This window comes from Calypte anna, chromosome 7 (assembly GCF_003957555.1).
Source record: "Calypte anna isolate BGI_N300 chromosome 7, bCalAnn1_v1.p, whole genome shotgun sequence".
Lineage (NCBI taxonomy): Eukaryota > Metazoa > Chordata > Aves > Apodiformes > Trochilidae > Calypte > Calypte anna.
In genome coordinates this window covers 1017501-1044605 of record NC_044253.1, presented here as the reverse complement: position 1 = coordinate 1044605, position 27105 = coordinate 1017501, and the positions used below count along the sequence as shown (strand labels likewise).

Below are 27105 nucleotides of genomic sequence, written 5' to 3'. Positions count from 1 at the left end.
TTTTTTTCACTGTAGTTTTTCCTAAAAGCAAAGTTTTGGGTTCAGAAATGGTGAAATTTAGCAACCCCAGCCATATTTGTGCTTGCCCACAGAAAATGAGCAGAAGTGGAATCCTGCTGTGCTCCCTGTGACTGCTGCTTTGTTCCAGGGAGCTGGTCAGGGCTGAGCTGGCATTTCTGTGATGTTTTCATAGAATCACAGAACTGGCTGGGTTGGAAGGGACCTCAGAGCTCATCAAGTCCAACCCTTGATCCACTCCCCCCGTGGTTCCCAGCCCATGGCACTCAGTGCCACATCCAGGCTCTTTGGAAAGATCTCCAGACACGGAGAATCCACTCCTTCCCTGGGCAGCCCATTCCAATGCCTGATCACCCTCTCCAGAAAGAAATTCTTTCTCATCTCCAACCTAAACCTCCCCTGGCACAACTTGAGACCCTGCCCTCTTGTCTTGCTGAGAGTTGCCTGGGAAAAGAGCCCAACCCCCCCTGGCTCCAACCTCCTTTCAGGGAGTTGCAGAGAGTGATGAGGTCTCCCCTGAGCCTCCTCTTCTCCAGCCTCAACACCCCCAGCTCCCTCAGCCTCCCTGAGCAGCGTGCCAGGGAACCTCCTGGCTCAGCTCTGTCTTTAGAACAACTCCCAGTGTGGGGTTTGATACATCCAGAGCCCCCCCCTGCCATGGTCAGGGACCCCTCCCACAGCCCAGGGGGCTCCAAGCCCCATCCAACCTTCAACACTGCCAGGGATGGGGCAGCCACAGCTTCTCTGGGAACCTGGGACAGGGGCTCAGCACCCTCACCCCAAAGGATTTCTGCCTCAGATCCAACCCAAATCCCCCTCTGCCAGGTTAAAACCTTTCCCCTGGTCCCATCACCCCGTGCCCCAATGTGTCCCAGTGCCACCACACACAGACGTGACAGAAACTACAGCCTGGGTGCAAAGGGCTCAGAACCAAAGCTTGTTCATTCTCTTGTTTTGTTTTTATTTTATTTATATTAAATCTATCCTCTCCCAGTGTAAAACCGTTCCCTATCATCCCATCTCTGCATAAGGGTTTTCTGTTTTCTTTTCTATCTTTCTTTTTTCCTTTTTCCATTTTTTTATTTTTTCTTTTTTTCTTTCTCTTTTCTCCTTTCTTTTTTTTCTTTTTCCTTTTTTCATTTTTCTTTTTCATTTTTTCTTTTTTATTTTTCTTTCTTTTCTTTTTTCCTTCTTTTTTTCTTTTTCTTTTCTTCCTGTTTTTCTTTTTTCTTTTCTTTCTTTTTCCCTTTTTCTTTTTTCTTTCTTTCTTTCTATTTTCTTTCTTTTTTCTTTTTCGTTTTTTCTTTTTTTCTTTCCTTTTTTTCCTCTTTTTTCTTTTTCTTTCTTTTTTCTTTTTTCTCTTTTTAATTTTTCTTTTTTCTTCTTTTTTCTTCTTCTTTTCTTCTTTTTTTTCTTTTCTTTTTTCTTTTTTTTTTTTTTTTTTTTTTTTTTTTCCTTTTTCTTCTTCTCTCCTTTTATTTAAATTTGATTATAATTTCTTTTTTCCTCTCCCCTCTGGCAGAGTTTCTGAAGGCCCCCTTAGAGCACTACGTGCAGGCCCTGGAGGTGCCCATCAGGATCATCCGGATGGAGCAGAGGTCGGGGCTGATCCGCGCACGGCTGCGGGGAGCAGCAGCATCCCGGGGGCAGGTGATCACCTTCCTGGATGCCCACTGCGAGTGCACGCTGGGCTGGCTGGAGCCTCTGCTGGCCAGGATCCAGGAGGACAGGTCAGGGACATCTCCTGTCCCCAGCCCTTCCCTGGCTCTGCTCCCACGGGAGGGGGGATGGAAGGCAGGAGAGGGGAGCAGTGCCAGCAGCTCGAAAGGAAGATTTTCTTTTTGGATTTGTTTATGGGGAAAATAGAATATTCTCTGGTGCTTGTGTCAAGATACAGGTTCTAAACAAACGTTCAGTAAGTTTTGGGTTCCTGCAGCAGGGTTTTTGTTGCTGACAGTGATGGTGGCAGTCGTGGTGGCTGTCACACGGCCTGGGTGTCCCCTGCACCACCTTTATTCCTTCATTTTTCTGGGTGTGACTTTTTCTCTGTGACCTCTTTGCAATCTGTGCTCTTCTTGTTCTTGTCTTTTCTCCTTCTTTTGTTTTTTTTTTTCCTTTTTGTTTTTCTTTTTTCTCTTATTTCTTTTTCCCCCTAGATTTCCTTTCCCCTGTTCCCCCAGTTTTTTTCATGGTCCCCTTTTCCCCCCCTTTCCTCTTCTCCCCCCCTTTTTTTTCACCTTTTTTGTTCCTTTCCTCTTCCTTTTGCTTTCCTTTCCTCTTCCTTTTGCTTTCCTTTCCTCTTCCTTTCACTTTCCTTTCCTCTTCCTTTCACTTTCCTTTCCTCTTCCTTTCGCTTTCCTTTCCTCTTCCTTTCGCTTTCCTTTCCTCTTCCTTTTGCTTTCCTTTCCTCCCTCCTTTGTTTTCCTTTCCTCCTTCTCCTCTCCTCTCCCTTTTCTTTCCCTTCACCACCACCCTCCCACCCCCTCCACCCTCCCTGCTTTTGCTTCCCTTTCCCTTTCCCTTTCCCTTTCCCTTTCCCTTTCCCTTTCCCTTTCCCTTTCCCTTTCCCTTTCCCTTTCCCTTTCCCTTTCCCTTTCCCTTTCCCTTTCCCTTTCCCTTTCCCTTTCCCTTTCCCCTTTCCCCTTTCCTTTCCTTTCCTTTCCTTTCCTTTCCTTTCCTCTCCTTTCCTTTCCTCTCCTTTCCTTTCCTCTCCTCTCCTCTCCTCTCCTCTCCTCTCCTCTCCTCTCCTCTCCTCTCCTCTCCTCTCCTCTCCTCTCCTCTCCTCTCCTCTCCTCTCCTCTCCTCTCCTCTCCTCTCCTCTCCTCTCCTCTCCTCTCCTCTCCTCTCCTCTCCTCTCCTCTCCTCTCCTCTCCTCTCCTCTCCTCTCCTCTCCTCTCCTCTCCTCTCCTCTCCTCTCCTCTCCTCTCCTCTCCTCTCCTCTCCTCTCCTCTCCTCTCCTCTCCTCTCCTCTCCTCTCCTTAGCAAAAAAGCAGCAATAGCAAACAGCAGAGAAGGGGAACTTTGCATGCCCTCACCTCTGGAGGGGAAAAGCTCCACAGAGCAGCAGGGCTTGGGATTTGTATGCAGGGAAGCCTCAAAATCAGAGCCCCATTCAGCTGACCAACGTGAAAAAAAATACTCTGTTTTATAAAAAAAACAAACTGTATTTTTTTTCTTCTTCTTCTTCCAGGAGAACTGTGGTGTGCCCCATCATTGATGTGATCAGTGATGACACCTTTGAGTACATGGCTGGCTCAGACATGACCTATGGGGGCTTCAACTGGAAGCTGAACTTCCGCTGGTACCCGGTGCCCCAGCGAGAGATGGACAGGAGGAAGGGGGACAGGACCCTGCCTGTCAGGTGAGCAGAATCAGCCCTGGGTGCTGCTCCTGGCCCTGGGTAGCACTGCTCAGCAGCTCAGGCTTTCCTGCTGTGGCAGAGAACCTGTGGCAGGGAGCTGTGACCCAGCCTGTCCTGTCCCCCCTGCTGCCCAGCAGCTATCAGAGCTGAGAACACTCACAGAATCACAGAATCACAGAACTGGCTGGGTTGGAAGGGACCTCTGAGATCCTCAAGTCCAACCCTTGATCCACTCATTCCTCTCTGCTTTGCAGCCTCCCTCTAATTCAAAACATTCCCTGCTTTGGAGGTTCCCTCCCTGCTTGTTTCCTGCAGGCAGCCTGTCGAGCTGATCTTCTGTCAGTTAAGGCAAATAATTAGGATGTATTTCTGAAATGCACGTTTTTGGAGGCTGAGCCCAAGCCCTGGCTGGTGGTGATGATTTGCAGTTTTGCTGCAGCTTCTATTGCCTAGGAAATGGAATTGATGAGCGTGCACACTGAGACAAAAATGATCTAAGCGTGTGTCCTGAATTGCCAGGATCATTCCTGACCTCTCCCATTTAATTGCTCAAACCACAGCCTGGAAAAAAACCTCTAGAAAAATTTGAAGTGAAGCTGAAAGAGAACAAATTGCACAAATTGCTTGCAGTGGGTTATCTGCTCAGCTCTAATAGCTTCTGCGGCCTCCCCGAAAAGTTAGAAAATAAAATAAAACAAAAAGAAAGCTTTCACAAGTGGATGTGATTGTTCTAAACCTCTCTGAGGGGCAGGGTGAAGTGGTAGGAATTCCAGTCCTGCATGCCCTGAGTGTGTGCAACAGGCAGAGAAAGGGAGGGGTAAGTTGGGGGTAACTCAGAGCCTACTCAGGGGTACCCCGAGTAGGGGCCCCCTTCCAGGTAAGGCCAAGGAAAGTCATCCAAATTCCTTGTGCCAGAAAATGGCCCCAGTCTGTCACTTTATGTCCTTCAAATGCTGGGGTCAAGGAAGGGCTGGATTTGATGGATTTTATTCTCAGCATGCAGGGGGGTCCCTGAGAGCAGACCCTGTCCTTAGCAGGGGGGGATGCTCTGCTTGGGTCCAGAGAGCTGCTTTTCTCATGAGCTCAATCTGACCACCCAGCTGTGAGGTCTGCCAGCAGCTGTCTCTCTGAAGCAAGGGGGGTGTGTGTGTGTGTAAAATTGCTGGAGTTAATTATCTTAATGAGCTGCAGAGCCTCCTGCCCCTCCCCTGCCCCAGGCAGTGCACAGGCACAGGGACTTTGCAAGGAAATAGAAATCCCAGGGCTTTTGTCCTTATCTTGAGATGGAGTGGTGCTTAAAGCTAATCCAGAATCAGTCCTGTAACTAACTCTTAAATTTATTTACAAACAAAACAAAAAAACAAAAAAACAAAAAACAAAAACAAACAAAAAAAAAGCTTTTTGTGTTGTTCCCCCCCAGCTTTCAGCTGGTTCTTGCCTGGGCTGCCAGGGACTCTGCTGGTGCCATGGGGGACAGTGAGCAGTGTGGGTGAGGGACTGGGAGATGAAGCCAAGAGCCACATGTCCTGTAATTACCCCTTCCAGGAGTGCTTTGGAGTGAAGAGGTGGCTCTGGGGTTGTGATTGTGCTGGCTGGAGACCCAAGGGTCAGCTTTTAAACACAGGGATGTCTGAGAGCATCAGGGGATCAGTGCTGCAGGGGCAGAAACCCAGTTCTGCATCCAAAGAGAAAAAGTCTATCAGCTAAGTTAAGAATGGCTTTGGCAGCTGCTGAATATTACAAAAACTGGGGGAGGGGTGGGATATATACATATATATATATATATATATATATAAATATAATAATAGCCTAACCCATACCAAAAATTTAGAAAGCAGCTGGTGAGTTCATTTGTTTCAATTCCATGTTGCTTTTCCTATTCTGTGACACGATTCCAGTCTCATGTAGGCTCAGTCTGTCTTTATTCAGATTTTGTTGTTGTACTCAGTGGAACAGGTACAGAATGCAAACATCCCTGGGTGGTGTTTGTGTGCATGTGTGTGTGACCCCAGCCCTGCACTCACATTCAGCTTCTTGTTACATTAAAAATCCATGTAATTGACAAAAGCTTTACTCAAAACATTTCTTTTCCACAGCAGCATTGACAAATCCCAACCTCTGCTGTTTGGATTTAAAATCAGCAGGCGTGCATTTTCAAGCTCTGAATTGTTTTCCATGCAATTTATGATTGCTGCTGTGTTGCTGTGGAGAAGGTCAGGATACTGCTAGGAGCATCCTGGGGACAGGTCCAGCCATGCCATGCCCAGGGACCCCCTGCACCCTCCCTGGTACCTGGAGATGGGAGGTGCTGCTGGCTTGTCTGGGCAGGACAAGGAACACTGACATTCCTTGGCCAGGGCTTGGACTCCACCAAGATCCCTGCCTGTGCTGGGATCTCTAGATTTAGAGGGCCACTTTTGCCCCTTATTTTCTTCTCCTGGTCCTGCCCAGCCCCACGCTGATGTCCCTGCTCTCGGGCTCCTTCTCTCTCCTCCTCTCCCAGAGCTTTCTGCCAGCTCAGCTCACACCACAGCCTGTCCCTCAATCAGGTGGGATTTGTGAAGGAACCAAAGGCTTTTTCCAGTCTGCAAACTGTCCCAGTTCAGAGGGGGTGGATGAAGGTGGGCAGGGATGGGGATGAGGATGGGGAGATGTCCTGGGCTGTGCCAGCCCTGTCCCTACTCCCTGTGCTGGGACAGAGGGGGTGGGACTCAGGGCTTGTCACATCCTGGCATTTCTTCCTTGCTTTTATTTTTTTATTTTTTTAGGTGTACTTAGAACAGATTTTTTTACTTGCACAGTGATCAGATGAGCCTTGGGGTCCTTGCTAGGACTGAGACTGTAAATTAGAACAGGACGGGGCCATTTACAAGAAATCCCTGCAGAAAAGATTGTTCCTGCAGACAGAGCTGTTCAAGTCAACTATTCCATCCTCTGAGGTTCTGTAGGAGCAGTGGAAACATTTTTTTTTCAGATGTATTTGCAGAAACCCACTATGAACCATGGCTTTGAGTGCAGGTGTTACCTGAGCTCCCAGGGGCTGCCAGGTGTTGCTTTTGGGGTGTGTTTCTTACTCTGAGGGTACAGCAAGCCCCAAGAACTCGTGTCAGTTGGTATAGCTGGGGTTTTTGTTTGACCAGTGAAGGTTTTTCGTGGCTCTTCTATAGGAATTCATTCATAGGGATTCCCATTCAGAGTCCATGCAGGAACTTCCACTGATGGTCACTGCAGTGACCTCCACCTCTATAAACTTTATAAATGTTTAGACCTTGTCTAAAAAAGGGTTATTTTAAGCTCAAAGCCTGGTTTTGTTCCCTGAGGCTCTCTGGGTTCAGGCAGAACCTGGCTGGATGCCCTGGGCAGAGGTGGATCCAGTATCCTGTGCCTGGACCTGGGATGACCCAAGCTGGGACGTGGGGCAGGGCAGGGCAGGTCCCCCCTGGTGCTGTGGTCTCTGGGTAGTGCCAGCTGAAGCCAAGGGGCTTGCTAAACCTTTCATTTGCTTTTCTCTTCTTAGTCCCCTCAAAACTCCTTGCTCAGTATTTGTGCTTTGCAGAACATCCTCTGTCTTTGAGGGAACTGAGTTCTCCTTGCCTGGGGCCACAGGAACCTCCCTGTCCTGAGGTCACTTTGCAAGCATCTTCCCCCAGTGCTCTGTGCTGGTCCCTTCTCTCCTCAGCACATTTTTCTGGACATTTCCATGTTTGTCCTCAGTATTTTAACTTTTTTAAGCTGAGGACACTCCAGGCTAGTAGTATAAATACTGAAAAAATACATCTTGTTCTAGAAAAGCCTGTTCTCAAGCATAAATTAGTAAGCAAGAGGGAAAATATTAGGTGGAATAGGAGAGCCATTTTGTATTTATCTTCTTTTTCTGGCTGATAAAGCTTGGAGTTGACAGCAGTGAGCACAGCCTGAGTTGGAAACTGGAGTAAAAACCTGATCCCAAGCTGGTAGTGGGGGTGCAGCTCCTGCTTGCTGCCAGTAATTACAGAAATCAGAACCAGACCTTATCTCCAAATTAAAAATTCAAAGGGGGTTTGACTGGTGATGGAAGTCAATCCCAATGGATTCCTGCAGATGTGAGGATGGCTCCAAGTAGGCAAAAAAGTGATAGGTGGAAGTGCAAAGCTGAGGGGAAGCCTGGGGCAGTCCTCACTCTGTGCAATAGTAGAGTTCCAGCTCTTTTTTTTTCTGCAGTGAGTGCTCTGCAGGTCTGGCTGGCATTAGATTTCCAGAACAGTCCTTCTGCTGCCTTTCAGTTCCATGGAGGATTCATCAGCTCCTGGTGTTTTACAGACAGCCACTTGTTGGGACAAGGCTGTGTGTGTGTCACCAGGAGCTGCTGGTGGCATTTCTGAAGGCTCCAGATCAGAATCTCTGTAGGAATGGGGGGTTCTGTGCCTCTCCATCAAGGGCTGAATCCCTCCAGGGAAAGAGAGGAGGAGGCAGAGGATGAAGGTTTCTGCTCAGGCAGGGCTGGGGATGATGGGTGTCTGCCCAACCAGAATCCCAGAATGATTTGGGTTGGAAAGGACCCCTCTGGGATCACCAACTCCAACCCTTGATCCACTGCCCTGTGGTTCCCAGCCCATGGCACTGAGTGCCACATCAGCCTCTTCTTAAAAACCTGAAAACCCAGTTGCAGTCCTCTCTCTGGGGAGGTTGGGGATGGTGGGCAGGGGCTCAGTGAGATGCTGGAAGTGCTGAGAGTCCCCTGGGCACTGGACCAGTTCCCAGCCCAGTGAATTAGCCCAGTGCTGGCAGGGCTTTGGATAGCAGCCTTGAAGTAATTTCTGGGGGGCTTACAGAGGTTCTAAGGAATCAATAAGAGAAATATCTCTCAAGTATAATATTTTTCACTCTGGTAACAACCTGGCCCAAAGCCAGTCTCAGTGCAGAGTCAGCTCTCTGCCCCTGTCCCTGGCTGGAGGGTGTTTAACCTGGGTGGCAGCAGGCAGGAGGGGAAGGTGGCACCTCCTGGCTGTGCCCATCTGCTGCCCCTGCTCCAGGGACATCCATCCAGGCAGAGACACAGCAAGGATGAGGGCAGGAAAACAGCTTTGAAACCTGGGCAGACTGAGCCCTCTCCCAGTGGCAGGCAGGGGATTGAAAGGGGGTTTCAGCCAGGAGAGCACGGGAAGGATGTGCTGGTGCCAGGGCTTGAGGCTCAGCCTCTTCTCCCTAGGAACAAGCAACAGAACAAGAGGAAATGTCCTCCAGTTGCCCAGAGGAGGTTTGGGTTGGGTATTAGAAGGAATTTTTTCACTGAAAGGGTTATTAAACACTGGCCCAGGCTGCCCAGGGGTTGAATCACCTCCCTGGAGAGGTTCCAGATGTGCAGCTGTGGTGCTGAGGGACATGGGCTCAGCAGGCTGGGGCTGAGGGATGGACTCCATGATCTGTAAGGTCTTTTCCAACCAGAACAATTCTGTGATGCTGTGAAAAATAGAAATGAAGTGTTGGTGAACCCGAGGTACTCTCAGTGTGCACACAGGGCTGTCCCCAAGCACAGGAGGTCTCCTGGAAACCCAGCTTGCTGGGAGCAGACCTGCTGGGGCTGGGGGTGTTGCAGGGCTCTGCCCACAGAGGGTCAGGTATTCCCAGCACTCTTCCCAAGGAGTTTAATAAATAAAATAACAGAAGTAATCTTTGGTTCTGAGCCCTTTGCACCCAGGCTGTAGTTTCTGTCACGTCTGTGTGTGGTGGCACTGGGACACATTGGGGCATGGAGTGATGGGACCAGGGGAATGGTTTTAACCTGGCAGAGGGGGATTTGGGTTGGATCTGAGGCAGAAATTGTTTGGTGTGAGGGTGCTGAGCCCCTGTCCCAGGTTCCCAGAGAAGCTGTGGCTGCCCCATCCCTGGCAGTGTCTCAGCCCAGGTTGGATGGGGCTTGGAGCCCCCTGGGCTGGTGGGAGGGGTCCCTGACCATGGCAGGGGGGGCACTGGGGGAGCTTTAATGTCCCTTCACACCAAAACTCTTCAATGATTTGATGATTCCATGCCCTGTGTGCTTTCCAAACCCAGTCTTGCCCACTTTGCAGTTGGTTATCAAGCTGAGGACCAAAACGTGGCTTTGTAGTTGAGCCCCCAGGCTTGCTCAGCAGCTCCATGCAGTGCCCAGAGGTCCCTAATGGCCAAGGCCCTGGGCATGGGGATGCTGCAGGGACCAGGCTGGGCTTCATCTCCTGTAGCTGAGCCCTGCTCTGTGTCACCTGCCAGTGTCAGAGAGCTCTGCTTGGGTGGGGACACCTCGGTGTGGGACCTTCCTCATGCTGGGTAGACCTCAAATGCCAAAAAAAAACCCCTAGGGCAGATGTTTGTGGGGACACAGGACATCTTTGCACAAAGGGAAGTTGCACTCTGACTGGGATTTGCCTGTTGTAAGGATTTCTAATCCTGTTAAGAGAGATTACTCCTGGTAATTTTATGCACATCTAGTCTGGCTGTAAGGCAAAGCTGAGGCATTAAACCCTCTCTGCTAAGCATTTCAGATTGGATTTGATCTGCTCTTCTGGATGCAGGAGCCAACATCCCATCCACTTTGCCATTGCAATGCTCCTGAAAGGCTCCCTGGGCATGTGGTGGGGGGGGGTCCCCTGGGGCTGGGCTCTCCTGGCTTCACCCCAAGGCCCAGCACAGGGGGGATGTGCCCCAAACCCCCTCCCATGGTTAGTAGCTTGTGTGTAAGTTGCTGTACATAGAACCATATATTTGTGGTCACAATGTCTTGAGGTAGTGAAATATACTGTAGTGTCACAATAAATTCCACAGTGTCTTTCAAAAGGTATTTTTTCTTTTCTTTTTCCTCTTTTTTTTTTTTTTTTTTTTTAATTTCTTCTTTTTTTCTTTCTTTCTTTTTTTTCTTTCTGTTTGTTTTCAACTAGGACCCCTACTATGGCTGGTGGCCTATTTTCTATTGACAGAAACTACTTTGAAGAGATAGGAACTTACGATGCAGGAATGGATATCTGGGGTGGCGAGAATCTTGAAATGTCTTTTAGGGTAATTGCCATTTTTCCTTCATTTTCTGTTGTCAAACCCCCTGGTGCTGGGACGGGCCCTGTGCTGCGGGCAGGGTGCTTCTGCTTCAGCTGTCCTGCAAGTTGTGGGTTAATTACAATTCCTCAGATGTTTGGGGGTGCCTCGTTGTAGTGTTTCAGCTCTTTTTTAACTGCATGAAACGTTTTATTGCTGTCCTGGGAATTTTTACCCTTTGAAAACAACCCTTATTTTAGGAATCCTGCTCTGCAGCAAAGCTCTCCCTGTGCCCTGCCACACACTGGTGGAGTGTAAAAACAAACATTAAATCTGTGTTTTAACAGAAGCTTCTGAAAGTGTCTGTGGTCACCAACTTGCAGGTTCTGGCTGGGGTTTTTATCCTGTTTCTGGCAGAGAAATGTCCCTCCCAGAAAAGGCAGTGAGTGCATTCCTGCTGGGGAGCTGAACCTGGCCCAGGACAAGAATAGAACCTTGTGGAGTGAATTGAATTGAGTAATTGTCCTCTAGGCATCAAGGTAAATTGGAAAATTGAGGCTTTGATGAGCAATTGTTAGACAGGAGGTTGGAAATTACTTTGAACATCTCTAATGTGCCACAATTTCTGCATTTTAAGTAAGTATGGAAAATAAACCCTGCTGAGCCTGTCTGGTACCTGCAGCACATCACCAGGATTCCTTCTGTCTTTCTTCTCCTCCTCTTTTGTCTGCAGCCAGGGCTGCTGGGCTGGTGACAGGAACTGGTTTTAGTGGAGCCAGTGTTCCTAGAGAAGAGCAGCTGAGATTTGAAAGCATTTTCAGGCCATTTTCTATAAACCCCAATCACAGGATGGGCTGGGCTGGAAGGGGTCTCATTCCCTTCCCAGTAACACAGGAGGGCAGAGTTAGTTCTTCTGAGTGATTTAAATCAGGGGGTTTGGGCAGCCCTATAAGAATATTCCATGGCTGTGTGTAGGGCCCTATATGGGGGGTTTGTTTTTAACTTCAGGCTGTCAGTAAGCTTCTTTTTCATGTCTTAGGAGGTGACTGCTGGACCAGCAGCCCTTAAAGCATCAGCCAAGTGCCTCCCATGTCTGGGTGTTGCTGCTGCTCATTGCTCATCACTGGGATTGCTGTGAGGTGAAGCTCCCCTGGGCTGGGGAAGTTTTTAGGATCAGAATTGCTGATGCAGATGAAACCCTGGCAGAGGGATCCTGGGAGCCTGAGGTTATTGCTGGCATTGCTCAGAAAAACTTCTGCAGGACCAGATTTGGGTCAGTCTGGTGCAGCACCTAAAATGTTTGTCACTCTCTTTGGCAGAACACTGGCTTTTCACTGTAAAAATGCTAATCCCTGAAAACCCAAACCTACAACAAAGGGGCAAACAAAGGGGTTTTGTTAAGAGCCCATACAGGGGAGTGCATGAAGTTGATTCTCCCTGGGTTCCTCGTGGCACTGGCTGATTTTGTTAACAAGGATGCAGGCATCAGTCTCTTTATGGCTGGCCTTGTAATGGAATAAAGTCATTTAGAATTCCACAGCCTTTCCCTGCTCCCTGGCATAGGAGATTCATTTTGGCAGAGAGCATTTGATCTTCTGCAGGGAGCAGCAGGTGAGCTTGTCTTTGCTTCCAGCAGTGCTGAAGAGATGCCCTGAACAGGCTATTCCTAACGCAGGCTCTTGCTTGAGTACTGCTAATACGTTTTGAAACCCTTTCCTGAGCAGTTCAGTAATTTAGTGCTGGTTTTTCTGTCTTCATCTTGTGCTGCTCTGGCTCTGGGCACCTGGGGAGGGGAACTCACCGGGGGTCCTGGTTGGGAGGATTTGGGGTCTGTGGTTCTGTGTAGTGCAGGATGAGCCTTTGGTGGGCTTTCTCTGGTTCTGCTGCCTGACTTCTGTAATTTATATCTTTTTTACATATAAATAATAATTAGAGGGTTTAATTAGAGGGTTTAATTAGAGGATTTAATTAGAGGGTTTAATAATTAGAGGGTATAAATAAAAATTAGAGGGTTTGTTTTTCTTCTTTTTTTTTTTTCTTCCCTAAATGACTGCTGCTTGATTCCTGTTTCAAACTGGGCTTGAATTCTCTTCAGTGCTTATGTGAGCAAGCCAGCAATGGGCTTCACTTAACATGGATTTTGTCAGAATGCTGTTATGAAGTCTTCGTTTCAGCTTTAAATTAGAAACATCATCCCAAAACACGTGGCAGGACAAATACCAGCAGTCCCCACACTCTCTGCAGCTCTCCCTTTACTCTCCCTTTACTGGTGATGCTGAGGGGGATGGAGCAAGGAGAGGAGGGGCAGGAATTCAGGGGCATCACATCAGAGAATGTTATTTTATGGCTTCAGAAGATTTTTCCCCCCTGAAATGTCAAGAAACTGAGCCAGCCAGGAAGGGGTGTGTGAACCTAAGATGAGGGCATGGTGTCAAGAAGAGAATGGAAACTCTTTGCTTCCAGCACCCCCTGATTGCCATGGAGATGCCAGGCAGCCACATGATGCTGTTCCTTGGCATTTAGAGCATTTCTGCAGGGACTCAGGAATTTCTGTAAAGAAACCCAACCAACCAAGTCAAGTCCATCAGGGCTCAATAAAACACCCAGGCCTTTGAATTCCTGTCTGCTCTGAAACCTGGGCAGCAAACGGGGAGTGAGGAGTGGCAGGTGCTCCTCCAGCAGCCTCCTGACAAACCTGCAATTATCCAGCAGGTTTCTGGAACCCCTCACTGCAGTCAGGCAAACACTGAGGCTAAATCTGGGCTGGGAAATGACAGTAATCAGAGTCAGCCCTCAGCAGCTTTCCAGAGCTCCTGTTACCCTGCGTGTGGCTGTCAGCAACTGGGAGGGGGGCAGCTTGGTGCTGCTCCAAGAATCACAGCTTCAGGAGTCTTCTTTAGGGGGTAAAGACCTCATTTGTTCTTCACCACTTACTGTGGTTTTATTTCTAGCATTCCTTAAAGGGTTTTAATTTTCTGGTAAGTTCTGTCAGTGTATTTTGTCAAGCAGAGAAGGGCCTGGGAACTTGGTGATCAGCAAGGAGCTCACACAGCTTTGGAAAGGGTATTAAAAATAATCTCTGCACCAAGGGAAAGAAAAATTATTCTTTTTGAATAATCCAAATGGGCCAAAGAAGGCTAGGGAAAGCAAGTTCTGGTGCCAGGAGTCAGATGCTGTTTGCTTTTGGTTTGGTGGCAGCTGTGGAAGTGCAGGAGGGGAAATGTTTCCACGTGGGTCTCCTCTGAAGGCTGATGGATCAATGTGGTGGTTTCACTCCCTGGAATTCCTGGTTTTACTGATGTAGGAAGCCTTGCAGAATAACAGAAGGGTTTGGGTTGGGAGGGAGCAGGAGCAAGGATGCTTCATTGCCTTGCAGCTCAATCAGAGGTGCAGTGAAACTTCTGAACCCTTCCCTGGGAGCATCCCCAGCAGGACCCCTGGGCTGGACCCAGAGCCCCCAGTGCTCCATCACCAGGGGCATCACCTCCAACACCACCTGCCCAGCTGGCAGGAGGAGTTTCAGAAAGGTGCTGACATGGGGTGAATTTGTGTGCAGAATCCCTGATCAGCTGGCCAGCAGACTGGGAACCTAACTCTGCTTTCCACTCTTCTCTAGCTGTCTGACCACATGAGCCAATTCTGTAGCACAGTTGGCTCACCACTTGTACTCAGAATACATTTGCCTGCTTGCATTACAAGGATAAAACATTTTTCATTTTTCTGGACTGCATTAATGTTTCTGCATGTCAGGATTCTTACATTTCTGTGGAGAAAGTGCTCCAGATACACTGGTTCAGCTGAATTCATTACAGAGATTTTTCACATTAGAGTTTTCAGGATTTCCCCCCCCCAGTTATTCCTCACACATCACTGAGCAGCAGACTTTTATCTTTAACATAACTGTGCTTACGTGTGAACTTGCTGTCTGGCTGCAGTAACCTCTGGGGAATTTTTTTTACAATAGTTTGATCTGTGGACATAGGTGAGAGGTTTAATCTAACCCCATCCCAGGGGGGTTACATACACACAGGTACCAAAAGAACCCCTTTATGTAAAGAAATATTTTCTGAAATGAAGTATTTTTTCTACTTGTTCTAAGGTCTAAGAGTAAAGCCTCAAAGTTGTTTTATTTTTGTTTGCCTACAAATTATTATTAATCTTAAATATTGCTGCTGGGTGTGTGCTGGGGTTTGGGCAAATTGAGCTGACTCTGTTCAAAAGTGATGGAAGAAGGAAAAATCCTGACTGGGGGCTGCCAGAGACCAGACAGAGTTTAATGCAACCATTTTAAGCAATAAAAGGAATGGTTTTAAAATGCCTGTGAAATCAAAGGTGGTTCTAAATCATTTTAATGCCTGTATTTCCAAAGGGGTAAGTTACTTGGGCAGACACAAGTGCAGCCCCATGCATGCAGTGTCCTACCCCATTTCTTGAAGGAATTGATATTAATGATTATTAATTTAATTTTGCTTGATTAGTAATGAATATTCACTAATTAAAACAGCTGGAAGGGGAGAGCAGGAGCAGCATGGGGGGTTCCTTGGGCAGAGACTGTGGGTTCAGGTACCCCTCCAATCCCTGGTGCTCCTTGCTCCTGCCCCAGGAGATGCTCTGGGGCCACATCAGCTCTGCAGCTGCCCAGGTTTGGTTTGTCCTGATGTGGCCCCAAATCCTTCTCCTTGCTGCTGCAGGACATGTCCCTGGGCACCCATCCATCCATCCATCCATCCATCCATCCCCTGTCCCCAGGGGCTGTTGCTGAGCTGCAGACCCCGAGGTGCTGCTCTGCAGAACATTTTGCTGCTGCCATTGCTTACCCCAGGGGTGTGCATCACTGAGTGCAGCCATGGGATTACAGGAGAGGATTTAGCCCTAATTAAATAAAACCTGCCTTAAGTTACTATGGTAACCCAGGTCTGTGTGGAGGAGCTCTGATTCCAAGGCTGTGCCAGTGACACTGCTTCAAACACCCAGATTTAACCAAAACTCTGCTGTATCACCCAGAGGCACTGGGAAGGTGCAGAGGGTGGGATGGACCTGAAGCACCCTGGGCAGTTGGTGATACTTTTGGTGGTGCTGCAAATGTCTGTGAAAAGGTAGAGTGGATCCCATGGGAACTTTGCACCCTGCCAGCACCCAGTGCCAGTCTCCATCTGCCCCCCCTGGTGCCTCCATCCCTGCAGAGCTGGACCTGCTCCAGTTCCTCCTCCAGCTCTTCCCAGAGCTCAGCAAGAGGGGAGGCTGCAGAAGAGGTGATGGGGTCACCCCAGGACTCTGCTGAGCTGGCAGAAAAGGAATTGTTCCTTCCTTTAGCAACAGGGTACTGGGATGCAGGGTTTTGTGATGGTTTCAGGCTTGGGCAGGCATCCTGAGGGCACTCAGAGTTACATTCTGACTCCAGTAGTGTCAAGAAAAGGGACAGTTTGTATCTGGGAGAAGTTCATCAAATGCTCTTTTTTGTCTATAAGCTTGTTGGTTTGATTGTTTTTTTAATTGCTCATGGTTCTCTCAGAGAACATAACATCCAGTTTGCATCTGTGGTTCTCTTCTGTGATGCTGAGAGTCCTTGTGCTTGCTGCCTCCTGTTGCTGGCTGTGCTGTCAGCCAAGATCCACTGGGCCTTTCCTTGGCATGGTCACCAACATGGCTCTGCTTTGAGGAAAAAACATAAACATGTGGATTTCAAAGTAAAAATTGTTCCCCATTTCTTTTAGGATTTTGAAATCCTGGGAGCTACAAATGCACAAATGAGACCTGTGCCCTTCATTTAGATGTCACCTCTCTGAGGCTGTGCTTTGTCTCTGGTTTTGCTGTAAGGACACAGCCCCAGCTGCCCCTTCACCCCAGCTCTGAGCCTGCAGTGCAAGTCTGAGCCATTTCATAGAATCATAAATAGAATTGGCTGGGTTGGAAGAGACCTCAGAGATCATCAAGTCCAACCCTTGGATTTCATTGCCATCAAGAGCTAAAAGTTTCCTTTAAACTTTTGCTTGGAATTCCCTGTGGCATCATCACCTGGGGAAGTGAAGTGGGAGGCAGCTGCTCCCATCTCCTGCCTGAGCCCTGATGCTTTGAGACCCAGGTGGGGCTGTGTTCTGTCTGTGAAGGTTTTCTCTGTGTTGGTTTCAGATCTGGCAGTGTGGTGGCTCCCTGGAGATTGTCACCTGCTCCCACGTTGGGCACGTCTTCAGAAAGGCCACTCCATACACCTTCCCTGGGGGCACGGGCCATGTCATCAACAAGAACAACAGGAGGCTGGCAGAGGTCTGGATGGATGAGTTCAAGGACTTCTTCTACATTATATCCCCAGGTAAGAAATTACTGCTGATAAAACCTGGTATTATGTGTCAGTTTTGAAATGAGGATAATGTCTGCTCTCTAAAGCTGCCTGGACACAGGGAGGTGTGAAGGTGAGGCACACACAGGTGTAGAGCTGTGCATGTACTGAAAGTTTAAGGACAAAAGTGCTTTCAAAACCCAAGGGAATGTCCTTCCCCTGTGTCACAGCCTCCTGTACCCTGTTCCAAGGGCACAACATCAGTTAAGGCTCCTTCTTCCCGAAGCTCACAAGGTTTCTTTCCAGGATGTTTAGCTGCAGCTTGCACCATGCAGGAAAGCTTTCCCTGACTGCCCATTTCCCAGGCATTTACTGCAAGAAGTGCAGGATTTGGCCAGGTGATCCTTGTGGTCCCTGGAGGTCCCTTGAGAAGGCATCAGCAGGAGGGACAGCAGAGATGCTCTGGGCCAGGGCTGGAAGGGCAGGAGCCCTCGGGAGCACAGGACTCAGTGTCCTGGAATATCTTCCCCACATCCCTCTGTCTCCCCACTGCCCAGCCCCAGGACAAACACTCTCTTCTGAACATCAAGTTTTTCTCTTCCTTTTCACTGGTGATTTGCACTTCTGTTGCAGGGCAGCACACATGGCACAGCCCAGTTCTGCCCAGTGTGATGCCATTTGTCACACCATTACAGGGGAGAAAACCCACGCTCCTGTTTCATCACACAGCAGGGGCTGGGGGCTGAATTCTGGGTGAATATTTTGATGGATTTCAAAAGGTCCTTTTACATCAGGCAGTTTGAACTAAGCCTTTTCTTTCTACAGATAAGGACCAGCAGTTTGATTTGATTTGGCTCAAATTAGTGAAAAATTAAGGTTAATATACTTCATAATGTTATTTGATTCTAAAGGCTGATGTATAAAATGGAAAGCTATTCTGGGAAGGATTTTTTTCTCTGAACAGTGTTATTGACACCTTGAAATTATATGGTTAATAAGCCCTAAACTGTTTCAATTCAAAAGCCAGAATACACAATTCTCAGGTGTGAAAGCCAGTTAATTTTTGTAGAATTAATAAATTATTACTTAAAATGTCTGGGGTAGGGAGCAGGCACTGGCTGTGTCAGCTGTTGTCAGGATTTGTTGTGCACTCCTGGATAATTTTTGCTGCTTTCTTCCCATTCAAACTCTGCAGCAACAGAACCAGTTTAAATCCTCCCTGTCACCAAGACCCAAAGCCCAGACTGCATTCTGTCTGTGTCAGCTGCAGCTTCCATCTCCAGCCCAGTTTGCTGTTGTTCTACCTCAGCTCATCCCTGCTGCAGCCCTCCTTGGTGCCACAAGCTGCTTTTGGTTTTTTCCTTTCATTTTGGTTTTCTTTCCAGGCTTTCAGGACATCTCAGTCACCCTCAGGTGCCAAGGTGTGATCCCAGGCTGTGAAATCAGAAAACTCTTGGTTTGCCACACGTGTTCCGTGGCTCTCACACCTTGGGCTTGTGAAACACTCTGAGGGGGTCCTGGAAAAGCCTTTCCAAGGCACAGAATCCAAAGCAGCATGAGAAGTCTGTGTGCAGCTTGAGTGCCCTGTTAGTGGTGTAAACCCAGATATTTCTGTAGCTCTACCTTGGGGACACACTGACTGTAGGGGGGTGTGTGTGTCTGTAACCCACAGGTACAGGGATTAATCAAAGCCCAGACATCAGCAGGCTGGTGAGCAGCATCAGGCAGAGGTTTGGGTCAGCACTGGGAGCTTTGGGAAGGGTTTGTAGGGCTCTGGCTCCCCCTCTGAGGAGGCACCATGGCATCACCAGGCAGAGAGGTGTGGGATGGCTTCCTCTGGCCTTCTGAAATAAATCTGTGGTGCTCAGTGGGGCATCAAAGGAGGAACACTTGGTCTCCTCAAGAAGAAATAAGTCTGTTATCTGCCAGACCAGCCTGTAAGGAAAGGCTTTGTGGTCTGGTGGGAGGGATGAAACCATGGAAAAAGGGAAAATGACTTCAGGACTGGTGGCAAGAGCTGAACTAGCCAAGGAGGGGAACCACCCCCTCTCCTCTCCAGCCTGGATTTCCCATGGGGGCAGTGGGGTTGCTGGGGAGCAGGGTCCCCAGAAGCCATCAGCACCTCCAGATCCTGCCTGGCCTCTCCTCTGTGCCTCTGAGTGCCCATAGGATGAGCTGCCTCAGGCTGGAGGAGCAGGGCTGCTGCCAAAGCCCTGGAGTTGGGCATCACTCCCAGCACTGCCCCTGGGAACATCACTTGTCACTTCTGGTACAGTGCCCTGGGGGTTTCTCTGGGGCTGAGTGTAACAGAACTCTGGGGATAAAAACCCTGAGTGCAACCCAACCACCCTGGCAGGGGCCTCTCCAAGATGGGAACTGAACTCAGTGCCAGACAGGCAGGGTTGGGGCCCTTCATAATTAGTAATTACATCTACCCAATTAAAGCTTGCAGAGTAGACAGAAAATTTGGCTGTCTGCTTTGGACATAATTGGCTTCTGTTCTCTGCAAGAGGAAAGGAAAAAAATTGGCAAAAACATCCAACATGATGTACAAGGGAGTTCAGAGCCCGTGTAGGATGCAGTCAGACTCATGGCATACATCCCATGGGATCACCCATCCTTTACTTCAGGTCTCCCTTACTGAGCTGGTTCTTTTATGCAGCCTCCCAGTACCAGTTCCCCTTTGCTGAAGCTTTTTGGTTGAACTAAATGCATTTCTGATCATTCACCATGGCAATGCCCATTTCCTGAAGGATTTTTTGTCCCCTCTTGTTCTCTCTTCCACTGCTTTTTTTGTTTTGGGATCTTCTAAGCCAGGGCCCTGTGGTTCCAGCAGGACTCCTCATAGACCTTGATTTTCAGTGGTCTGGGTTTGTTTGGTTTTTTCCTTTTTATATACAGAATTTCTGCTGAGATCTTCTGAGTTCCTGCAGGGAGGAAGTCAGTGCTGAGCAAAAGGTTAATTTCAGGTGTAGAAACAAAATATGGCCATGGAAAAATGTATCCAATGGAACCTTTAACCAGCTGGACTAGTTCTCCAGCACCTCTACAAAACCTGGAGCAATCTCCTCACTCTGACTTCCCCTTTTCTCTCATTCTCTGACTTGGTGTCAGACCTCTAGGGCAGTAGCTTAGGGTGTTACTGGTGTGTGGGCATCTTCTGTCTAGAGGATGGATGGAGGGAGGGAGGGATGGATAGGTGGATGGATGGGTGGAGGGATGGATGGAGGGGTGGATGGATGGATGAATAGATAGAGGGATGGATGGGTGGATGAATGGATGGATGGATGGATGGATGGATGGATGGATAGAGGGATGAATGGATGAATGGGTGGGTGGATGGATGGATGGATGGGTGGATGGATGGATAGAGGGATGAATGGATGAATGGGTGGGTGGATGGATGGATGGATGGGTGGATGGATGGATGGATGGATGGATAGAGGGATGAATGGATGAATGGGTGGGTGGATGGATGGATGGGTGGATGGATGGATGGATGGGTGGATGGATGATGAATGTCTGCGTTTGGAAGAGTGGTGGATACTGATGTGGCATCTTCTTAACTGGCCAGTATGCTGTGGGCATATTTCTGCTGGGCAGAAAATGCCTGGGATGGAGGTTTGGGAAGCTTCCAGTTGCTTTAGAGAGAAGCCTCTGAAACCCCTCTGGAAAGGCAGTGTAGCTGCTGCCATTAGAGCTCCCTTGGTGGCAGCAGTGTCACCAGTGGGTGTCTGTGGTGGGAACACCCTGTCCCTACCAAACCAGTCCTCACTCTGCCATCCAGGGGCTGTCCAAGCTTCCAAGCCCTGGAGATGTGCAGAGGGACATGGGGCAGGGTGGGGGAAGGGTTGGACTGGGTGATCCAAAAGGTCTTTTCCTACCCAAACCATTCTGGGATTCTTTACATTTGCAGCTTAGCACAAAACTCAGAGAACCTGTGAGGAAAATGTTATTGGAGCAGAAAGGTGAAGTCAGGGCAGCAGTGGTGGTGTTTGCTTCAGGATGAGGTTTGCTTCATTCTGAGCTTAATGGCTTTTGCTGTTCCAGTCACTGGGAGGAATTTCAGTGTAAGTGTCCTTTGTATTTTCTGGTCACTTTGAAGTTATTTGCTGATGACTGAATGTGATGATGTTGTTCCTCAGCATTAAGAAGCAAGCAGAGGAGAAAAGGTACTTGGGGCTTTTAGAAAATAAAGTTCATTTTAACATTTTAACTAAAAAAAAAAAAATCAATAAAATGCACAAGAACTAGTAGATTTTTTTTTTACTAGGCTATTTCTAAATGTCAGAAATTGTTCCCAGTATCACTAAACTACTTTTTTATCCTTCTGGCTGGCATGCATTTCTCTTAGTTTGTTTATCTGGAAAAAGCAGATCTCTAGATAGTTCTGTCAGAGAACAAAGAAAGTTGCAGTTTAGTAATTGGGTCTCTGAAGCTATTATCTATCAGCACACACTCATCTACCCAGCTCTCCTCTGGGCCCTGATTAATTTGATTTTCTTAGATGATGTCCTAAGAGGGAGAGGAGCCAATGGTTGTTCAGAGTGGCATTGTGTTAAATTCATCTCTTCATAATTAGGGTGCACACCTAGTCATTATATTTTTATGTGAAATTCTTGATCAGTTGAGTTACAGATTGCTTTCTTGAGGCTGTCTGCTTGCAAAAAATGTAACTCCACTGAAGAGGAGCCCATCTGAAATTTTTTGTGGTCTTTAGACATTTCAGATGGCTCCCCTTGTCTTTGAAGAAGCTGTGTGTGGATCAGAATAAAATCTTATTTCTGCTCCCTTTGCATGTGCCCATCCTCTGGGTTGCCTCTGTTCGTGCCACATGCTCAGTGAGCACCTAGAATGAAAACCAAACCAAACCCCCAAAAGCCCATGCATTTTAAGAAAGGAAAACACTAGTAAGGAGCACTTACCTCTCTGTTTTAGGATAAATATTGCATTTGACAAGGAGCTTTGGATTTTCCTTGGCAGGAGCCTGAGCAGGAGCCTGCAGTGTGGTTGCAGCCCGAAAGCAGAAGAGCCAAATAATTCAGGAGAGTTTAAAAACATCTCAGAAATTCTGAATACACTTCAAGTGGGATTAAAGGAGGAGGTTCCTTTCTTAGGAAAGAACAGAAAGGGGGGAATTTGTTCTGAAAAAAAGGAGGAGCTGCTGCATCTTCCCTGTGTGTCAGTAGACACCAGGGGTGCTGAGAAGCTTCTCTGGGTGCTGAGGTTGCAGTGGTGCCAGGGGATGAGCTGGGGCTGGGGGACACACCTGGGGACACACCTGGGGACACAACCCCCTCCTCAACCTGTACAAATCCTCCCCATTTTCTGACTCCACAAAGCATTCTTCTCTGCCTCCCTGGGATGCCCCCTGCACTCCTGTGTTTGTTCTCAGCAATTCTCTCTCCTTCCCTCCCTACCAGTCTGCCACTGGCATCTCCGTTATAAAACCAGTAGGGTTACTGGTAGCTGATTTCTGGCAGTGGATTTAGGAGCCAGCTCTCTGTCAGTGTCCCTGCTGCCATCACACAATCAGTGTCCCAGCTGCCATCACACAATCAGTGTCCCTGTTGCCATCACACAGTCAGTGTCCCTGCTGGAAGGCAGCAGTTTAGGGCTCCCCTCCAGGTCGTGCTTTGCCCCCCAGTTGGACTGGGTGATCTCCAAGCTCTTTTCCAGCCTGAGTGACTCAGTGATTGTACCAATGTCTGCCTCACGTGCAGAACCTTGCATTTAATTGTATGGTTTCCAGCCCAGACGTGGGTGCCCGGGTGGCTCTGCAGGAATCTGCACCCTGCAGACTCTTCCCAGCAGCCGCGTCTCTCTCCAGTTGCTCCCTCCCATCTCATCCCCTCCCTGCCTGCATATTCCTAAATGTGGGCAGTGATGTCAATTCAGGCATTAAAATACTGTGTCTAATCATTGAATGGAAATAATTACACGCTTGGAATGGGCCTGCCTTTGCAGAGTCAGCTGGAAAGGGTAATGCACATAATAGTTCCATTTCTCTGGATGCTGAGTGCCTTGCTGAACTGCTTCATCTTCTTAATAATCAGCATTCAGGTCCCACCCCCCACCTCCTCTATTAAAGTCAGAGCTAAAATGCAAAGTGACGTTGGTTTTTTTGAGCACTTCAGTGAAAGAATTGCTGAGAATTTAAGTGTAGTATTTAGAGTTTTAATTTGGGATTACAAGGTAAGTGCCTCTGTAATATTTAGGTTTACTCAGCAGCTGATGTGCAAACCTCCTTTCAAGTGTAATTGTATAATTAGGTTGATAATGACTCCATCAATTTAGGAAGCAAGAGCTCTTGATAAACATTTTCACTCTCCCCTTCCCCATCGAGTGTTTTAGCACGAGAGGACTGAGAGCTGGGAGGGCACTAATTCCCAAGTAAGTTCATTTAACCTGGGCTGGGCTGGTCCTGCAGTGAAATGTGAGTGGTCACCCTTGGGCTGGGAAAAAAAAAAGGGAAAAAAAGGGAAAAAAAAAAGGAAAAAAAAGGGAAAATAAGGAAAAAAAAAAAGGGGAAAAAAAAGGAAAAAAAAAAAGAGGGGGAAAGAATTCTAGCTTGATTTAATGTGAAGGTGCTTCCAAGAAGAGGTGTGAGAATTTGGATTTTCCTGTGTTGTAGCTGTTGTAAAGGTCTTGGCTCAGGAGCCCTGCCCTGCCCTGAAGCTGCAGTGAAAAGGCAGCTGGAAACCTTCCTCCTGGTGTGATCCCTTTGTGTATAGCCCAGGGGGGTTTAAGGGAGAGAGATGACATCTGTAGGTGAACAAGGCCAAGTGCCGGGTCCTGCACTTTGACCACAACAACCCCATGGGGAGCTCCAGGCTGGGCACAGAGTGGCAGAAAGGGACCTGGGAGTCTGGATTGCCAGGAAGCTGAAGAGGAGCCAGCAGTGTGCCCAGGTAGCCAAGAAGGCCAATGGCATCCTGGGCTGGCTCAGGAACAGCGTGGCCAGCAGGTCCAGGGAAGGGATTCTGCCCCTGTGCTCAGCTCTGGGGAGGCCACAGCTTGAGTCCTGTGTCCAGTTCTGGGCCTGTCAGTTTAAGAAGGATGTAGAGGTCCTGGAACAGGTCCAAAGGAGGGCAACCAGGCTGGTGAAGGGACTCGAGCACAGACCCTATGAGGAGAGGCTGAGAGAGCTGGGGCTGTTCAGCCTGAAGAAGAGGAGGCTCAGGGGAGACCTCATTGCTGTCTACAACTCCCTGAAAGGAGGCTGTAGCGAGGTGGGAACTGGACTCTTTTCACAGACGACCTTCAACAAGACAAGAGGACACAGTCTTAAGTTGTGCCAGGGGAGGTTTAGGTTAGATATTAGAAAGAGTTTCTTCACGGAGAGGGTGATCAGGCTATGGAATGGACTGCCCGGTGAGGTGGTAGATTCTCCGTCCCTGGAGACATTTAAAAAGAGACTGGATGTGGCACTCAGTGCCATGGTCTAGCAACTGCTCCGGTGGGTCAAGGGTTGGACTAGATGATCTCTGAGGTCCCTTCCAACCCGGCTAATTCTATGATTCTATGATTCTAAGCAGAGAGGTGCTCCTGTGTAATTAGGAGCCAGGAACGATGATGGATCAGATCCCTGTTTTATCTTTTGTGTCATTTACAGCACTGGTATTTGCAGAGAAGGTTTTATTAAATCTGTAATAAAATGGAGTGTAAAGAGGGGGCTGGCAGCTCAGGGCCAGGTTGCCTGGGATTATTTTTCCCTAACAATATCCCCTGTGGGGCATGGGACAAATCCCTAATGACTCTGTGGGTTGCCAGCTGATGGGGAAGAGGAGGAAGAAAACTTTTATTCCATGAAACCCAAAGGTAACAGAGCTGATGCACTCATGCTTACCAAGCCTGATACTGAAACACCAGCTGGACAAACCTGGGCTCCTTGCACCCCATGCCAAGAGAAAGCAAATGTTTGCATTAGGAAGCAGCCTGGGTGTGATGGCTCTTTAGGAAAGGGTTTGGTAAAAATACATTTTTTCCATGCATCTTCTTCTGTAGTAAATCAGCTGCTGCAGACCCAGCAGCAGAGGTTCCACTCCTCTTGCTCTTGCATGAGAATAACAAAGACTGAATTTCCCAGGAACATGCAAGTTGCTGACTTTTTTTTTTAATTCCAAAGAGCTGCAGTGTAGCAGGATTTTGTGGTGTTCACAGTCAAAATCCCTCCAGTTCCCCCATGGTTTTCCTACTTTATTTTTGCTCTTTGGTGCTGGGTGTTCCAAGCATGAGGCAGGGGCTGCTTTTCAACCCTGGCTTCTCCCAAAAGCCTTCCTGAGAGATGGGCTGGGGAAACATCTTAATGCAGGATTAATTTCACCCACAATACTGTTCCCATTGATAACTGTTTCAGTAGAATTGATTTTTTTTTCTTTTCTCTCTAGTGCCTGGACAAAATTGGCAACATAACAGTAAATTAGCCTTGGTCTTTTTCTCCCAGATGTGTGTGTGTAGGTATTATACATTACAGGAATGGTTCTGGGGTAAAATAACATTTAAAGTCTTAATCTTTTGCTACAGAATAAGCTTCAAAGTGCAGCGTGCTGCTGTGCAGTGCTTTATTTGCAGAAATATTGACAATATTGACTCATTTTCTGGAGTGATGAGATCTTTTTATGTTCTAAATGGTCAGCATATTTTCTCCAACATGTACAGCTGATGTTTTCCCAGGAAAAGCTCAGAACCTTCATTCCAAACCCTGCGTTGTGTTATAAACCCACCACCTATATTTGTCTCAAGTCACCCATGAGCTGCTGCAGGAGCTTCTCAGGCAGAGGAGGGAGGTGGGTTGGGTTGTGGTTTTCTTTTAGGTAGCACTTTTTTTTTGTTTGTTTGTTTTGCTTTTTCATGAGTCACCCATGGTTTTTGACAATAGAATAAGACTTGGAAAGGAGTTAATGTTTTGGCTGAGTAGCAAATGCATGTGTTTCCAGTTAATAGGTCTGCTTCTACATCAGACATCCCTCCATATCCCTGGATCCTAGAAGGGCACAGCACTACAGACAGTATTATCTGGATTTTCCAGACCCAGGAGAAGGCAGCAGAGTGTGTCTGACACCAGCATCCTCCCAGGCACCTCTAGATACAGAAGTGTTCTTCCAAAATGCCCTGAGGCAGTGTTCCCAGTGGGTGATGTGTGCCCACCTGGGGCTGCAGACTCATTTTTAACCCAGCACTTGGTCATCTTTAATTCCCTGCAGCACAGCTGGGGTCTGGGGGCTGAGCCTGCTCCCTGGGCTTGGGGCTCTCCCTTTGGACCCCCTGGAACAGTGAAACTCTGGGGGGGGCTTCAGGCTTTTCAAGGCTGCAAAGGATAGCAGAAGCCTGATTTGGATCAAGTTTTCCAAGTGTTCTTACATAAAGAAAACTACTCTCAGTTCTGCAGCTTCTGTTTCATTCCGGGTGAATTTTTTTTGTCATTTTATCATCATGAATTAGTTTCTTGTTCTTCCTGCAGAAATGGTTCATTTGGCCAGTTTGGAGATGATGTCCTTGGGTGCCAGTTTGTAGGACGTGCCCATTAGGAGGAATGCAGGTGTGATGCAATGCTGCAGCCATTTCATTTGTTCTACTTGCAGCACATCTGCTGCCCTGTAAAGCAATCTGCTTCTTCCCTCAGATATTTTTAATCCGTTCTCTTCCACGCTGCACTTTCTGTTGCTCCTGGTGGTGTTTCATTTCATTTCATTTCATTTCATTTCATTTCTGGTTTGCACCCGAGGACATTTTACTTGTGTTTTCTTATTTAAGTGTCAGCAGCCCTATTAGTCATTAACTATTTTTATATTTCCTCTGAGTCCCATTGATTATTTAGCAAGTAGAGGCAATAAATAGGGATTGATTCATAGGAGAGTGGTTGCAAATGGAGCAGGAGGGAAGGTGGAGGTTTCCTGGAGGCCCATGCCAGTGAGGTCCTTGCTGGCAGGAGGCTGTGCTGGCATCCCCATGTGCCATGGCAACAAATGCTGCCCAAATGGGCCAGCCTGGCTTGTGCCAGGGGCTGGAGATGTAATAAGGGCTCTGGGAAAGGAGAGCCTGGCCAGGGAGCATCATCAGAGTTGGTAGCAGCTGTGGAGAGGGAGAGGACAGCCAGGCTGGCAGGGGATGGGTGGCAGCTCCTTGCAGAGCTGGTCAGCCCCTAACTATGGGCTCAGCAGCTCCTGGGGCATCCCAAGACCTGAAAGCCTTGGGGTAAAGCTGCCCCGAGGAGGTGAGGATGCCAGACCCACCAAACACTCCCCATCTCTATGGGGAAGTTTTACAGAAATGTAAAACTCAGATTTAGTTTGCTGAAGTTTGTTTGATGTGTAAAACTCCAGGAAGAGCTTGAGTCAGGTTAGCTCTGGTTGGTTTGTTTGTTTATTGCTTCCTATTCCAGCAACTGCAGGGCTGCACCAAGCCTGGAAATGGAAATCCCTGTAAGGATTGTAAAGGAAAAGAGAAAGGAATTGTCTGCTGAATG

General features: G+C 48.0%; 1 protein-coding gene across 1 annotated transcript in view; it reads left to right on the top strand.

The window, feature by feature from the left end:
* The window catches only part of GALNT13 (polypeptide N-acetylgalactosaminyltransferase 13), an 85300-nt gene that overhangs the window by 36339 nt on the left and 21856 nt on the right, over positions 1–27105 (top strand). The window contains exons 5-8 of the mRNA XM_008501256.2: positions 1541–1748; positions 3209–3379; positions 10270–10387; positions 16490–16670. Coding sequence (XP_008499478.1) covers positions 1541–1748; positions 3209–3379; positions 10270–10387; positions 16490–16670 — 678 coding nt within the window. The remainder of the gene's footprint in view (positions 1–1540; positions 1749–3208; positions 3380–10269; positions 10388–16489; positions 16671–27105) is intronic.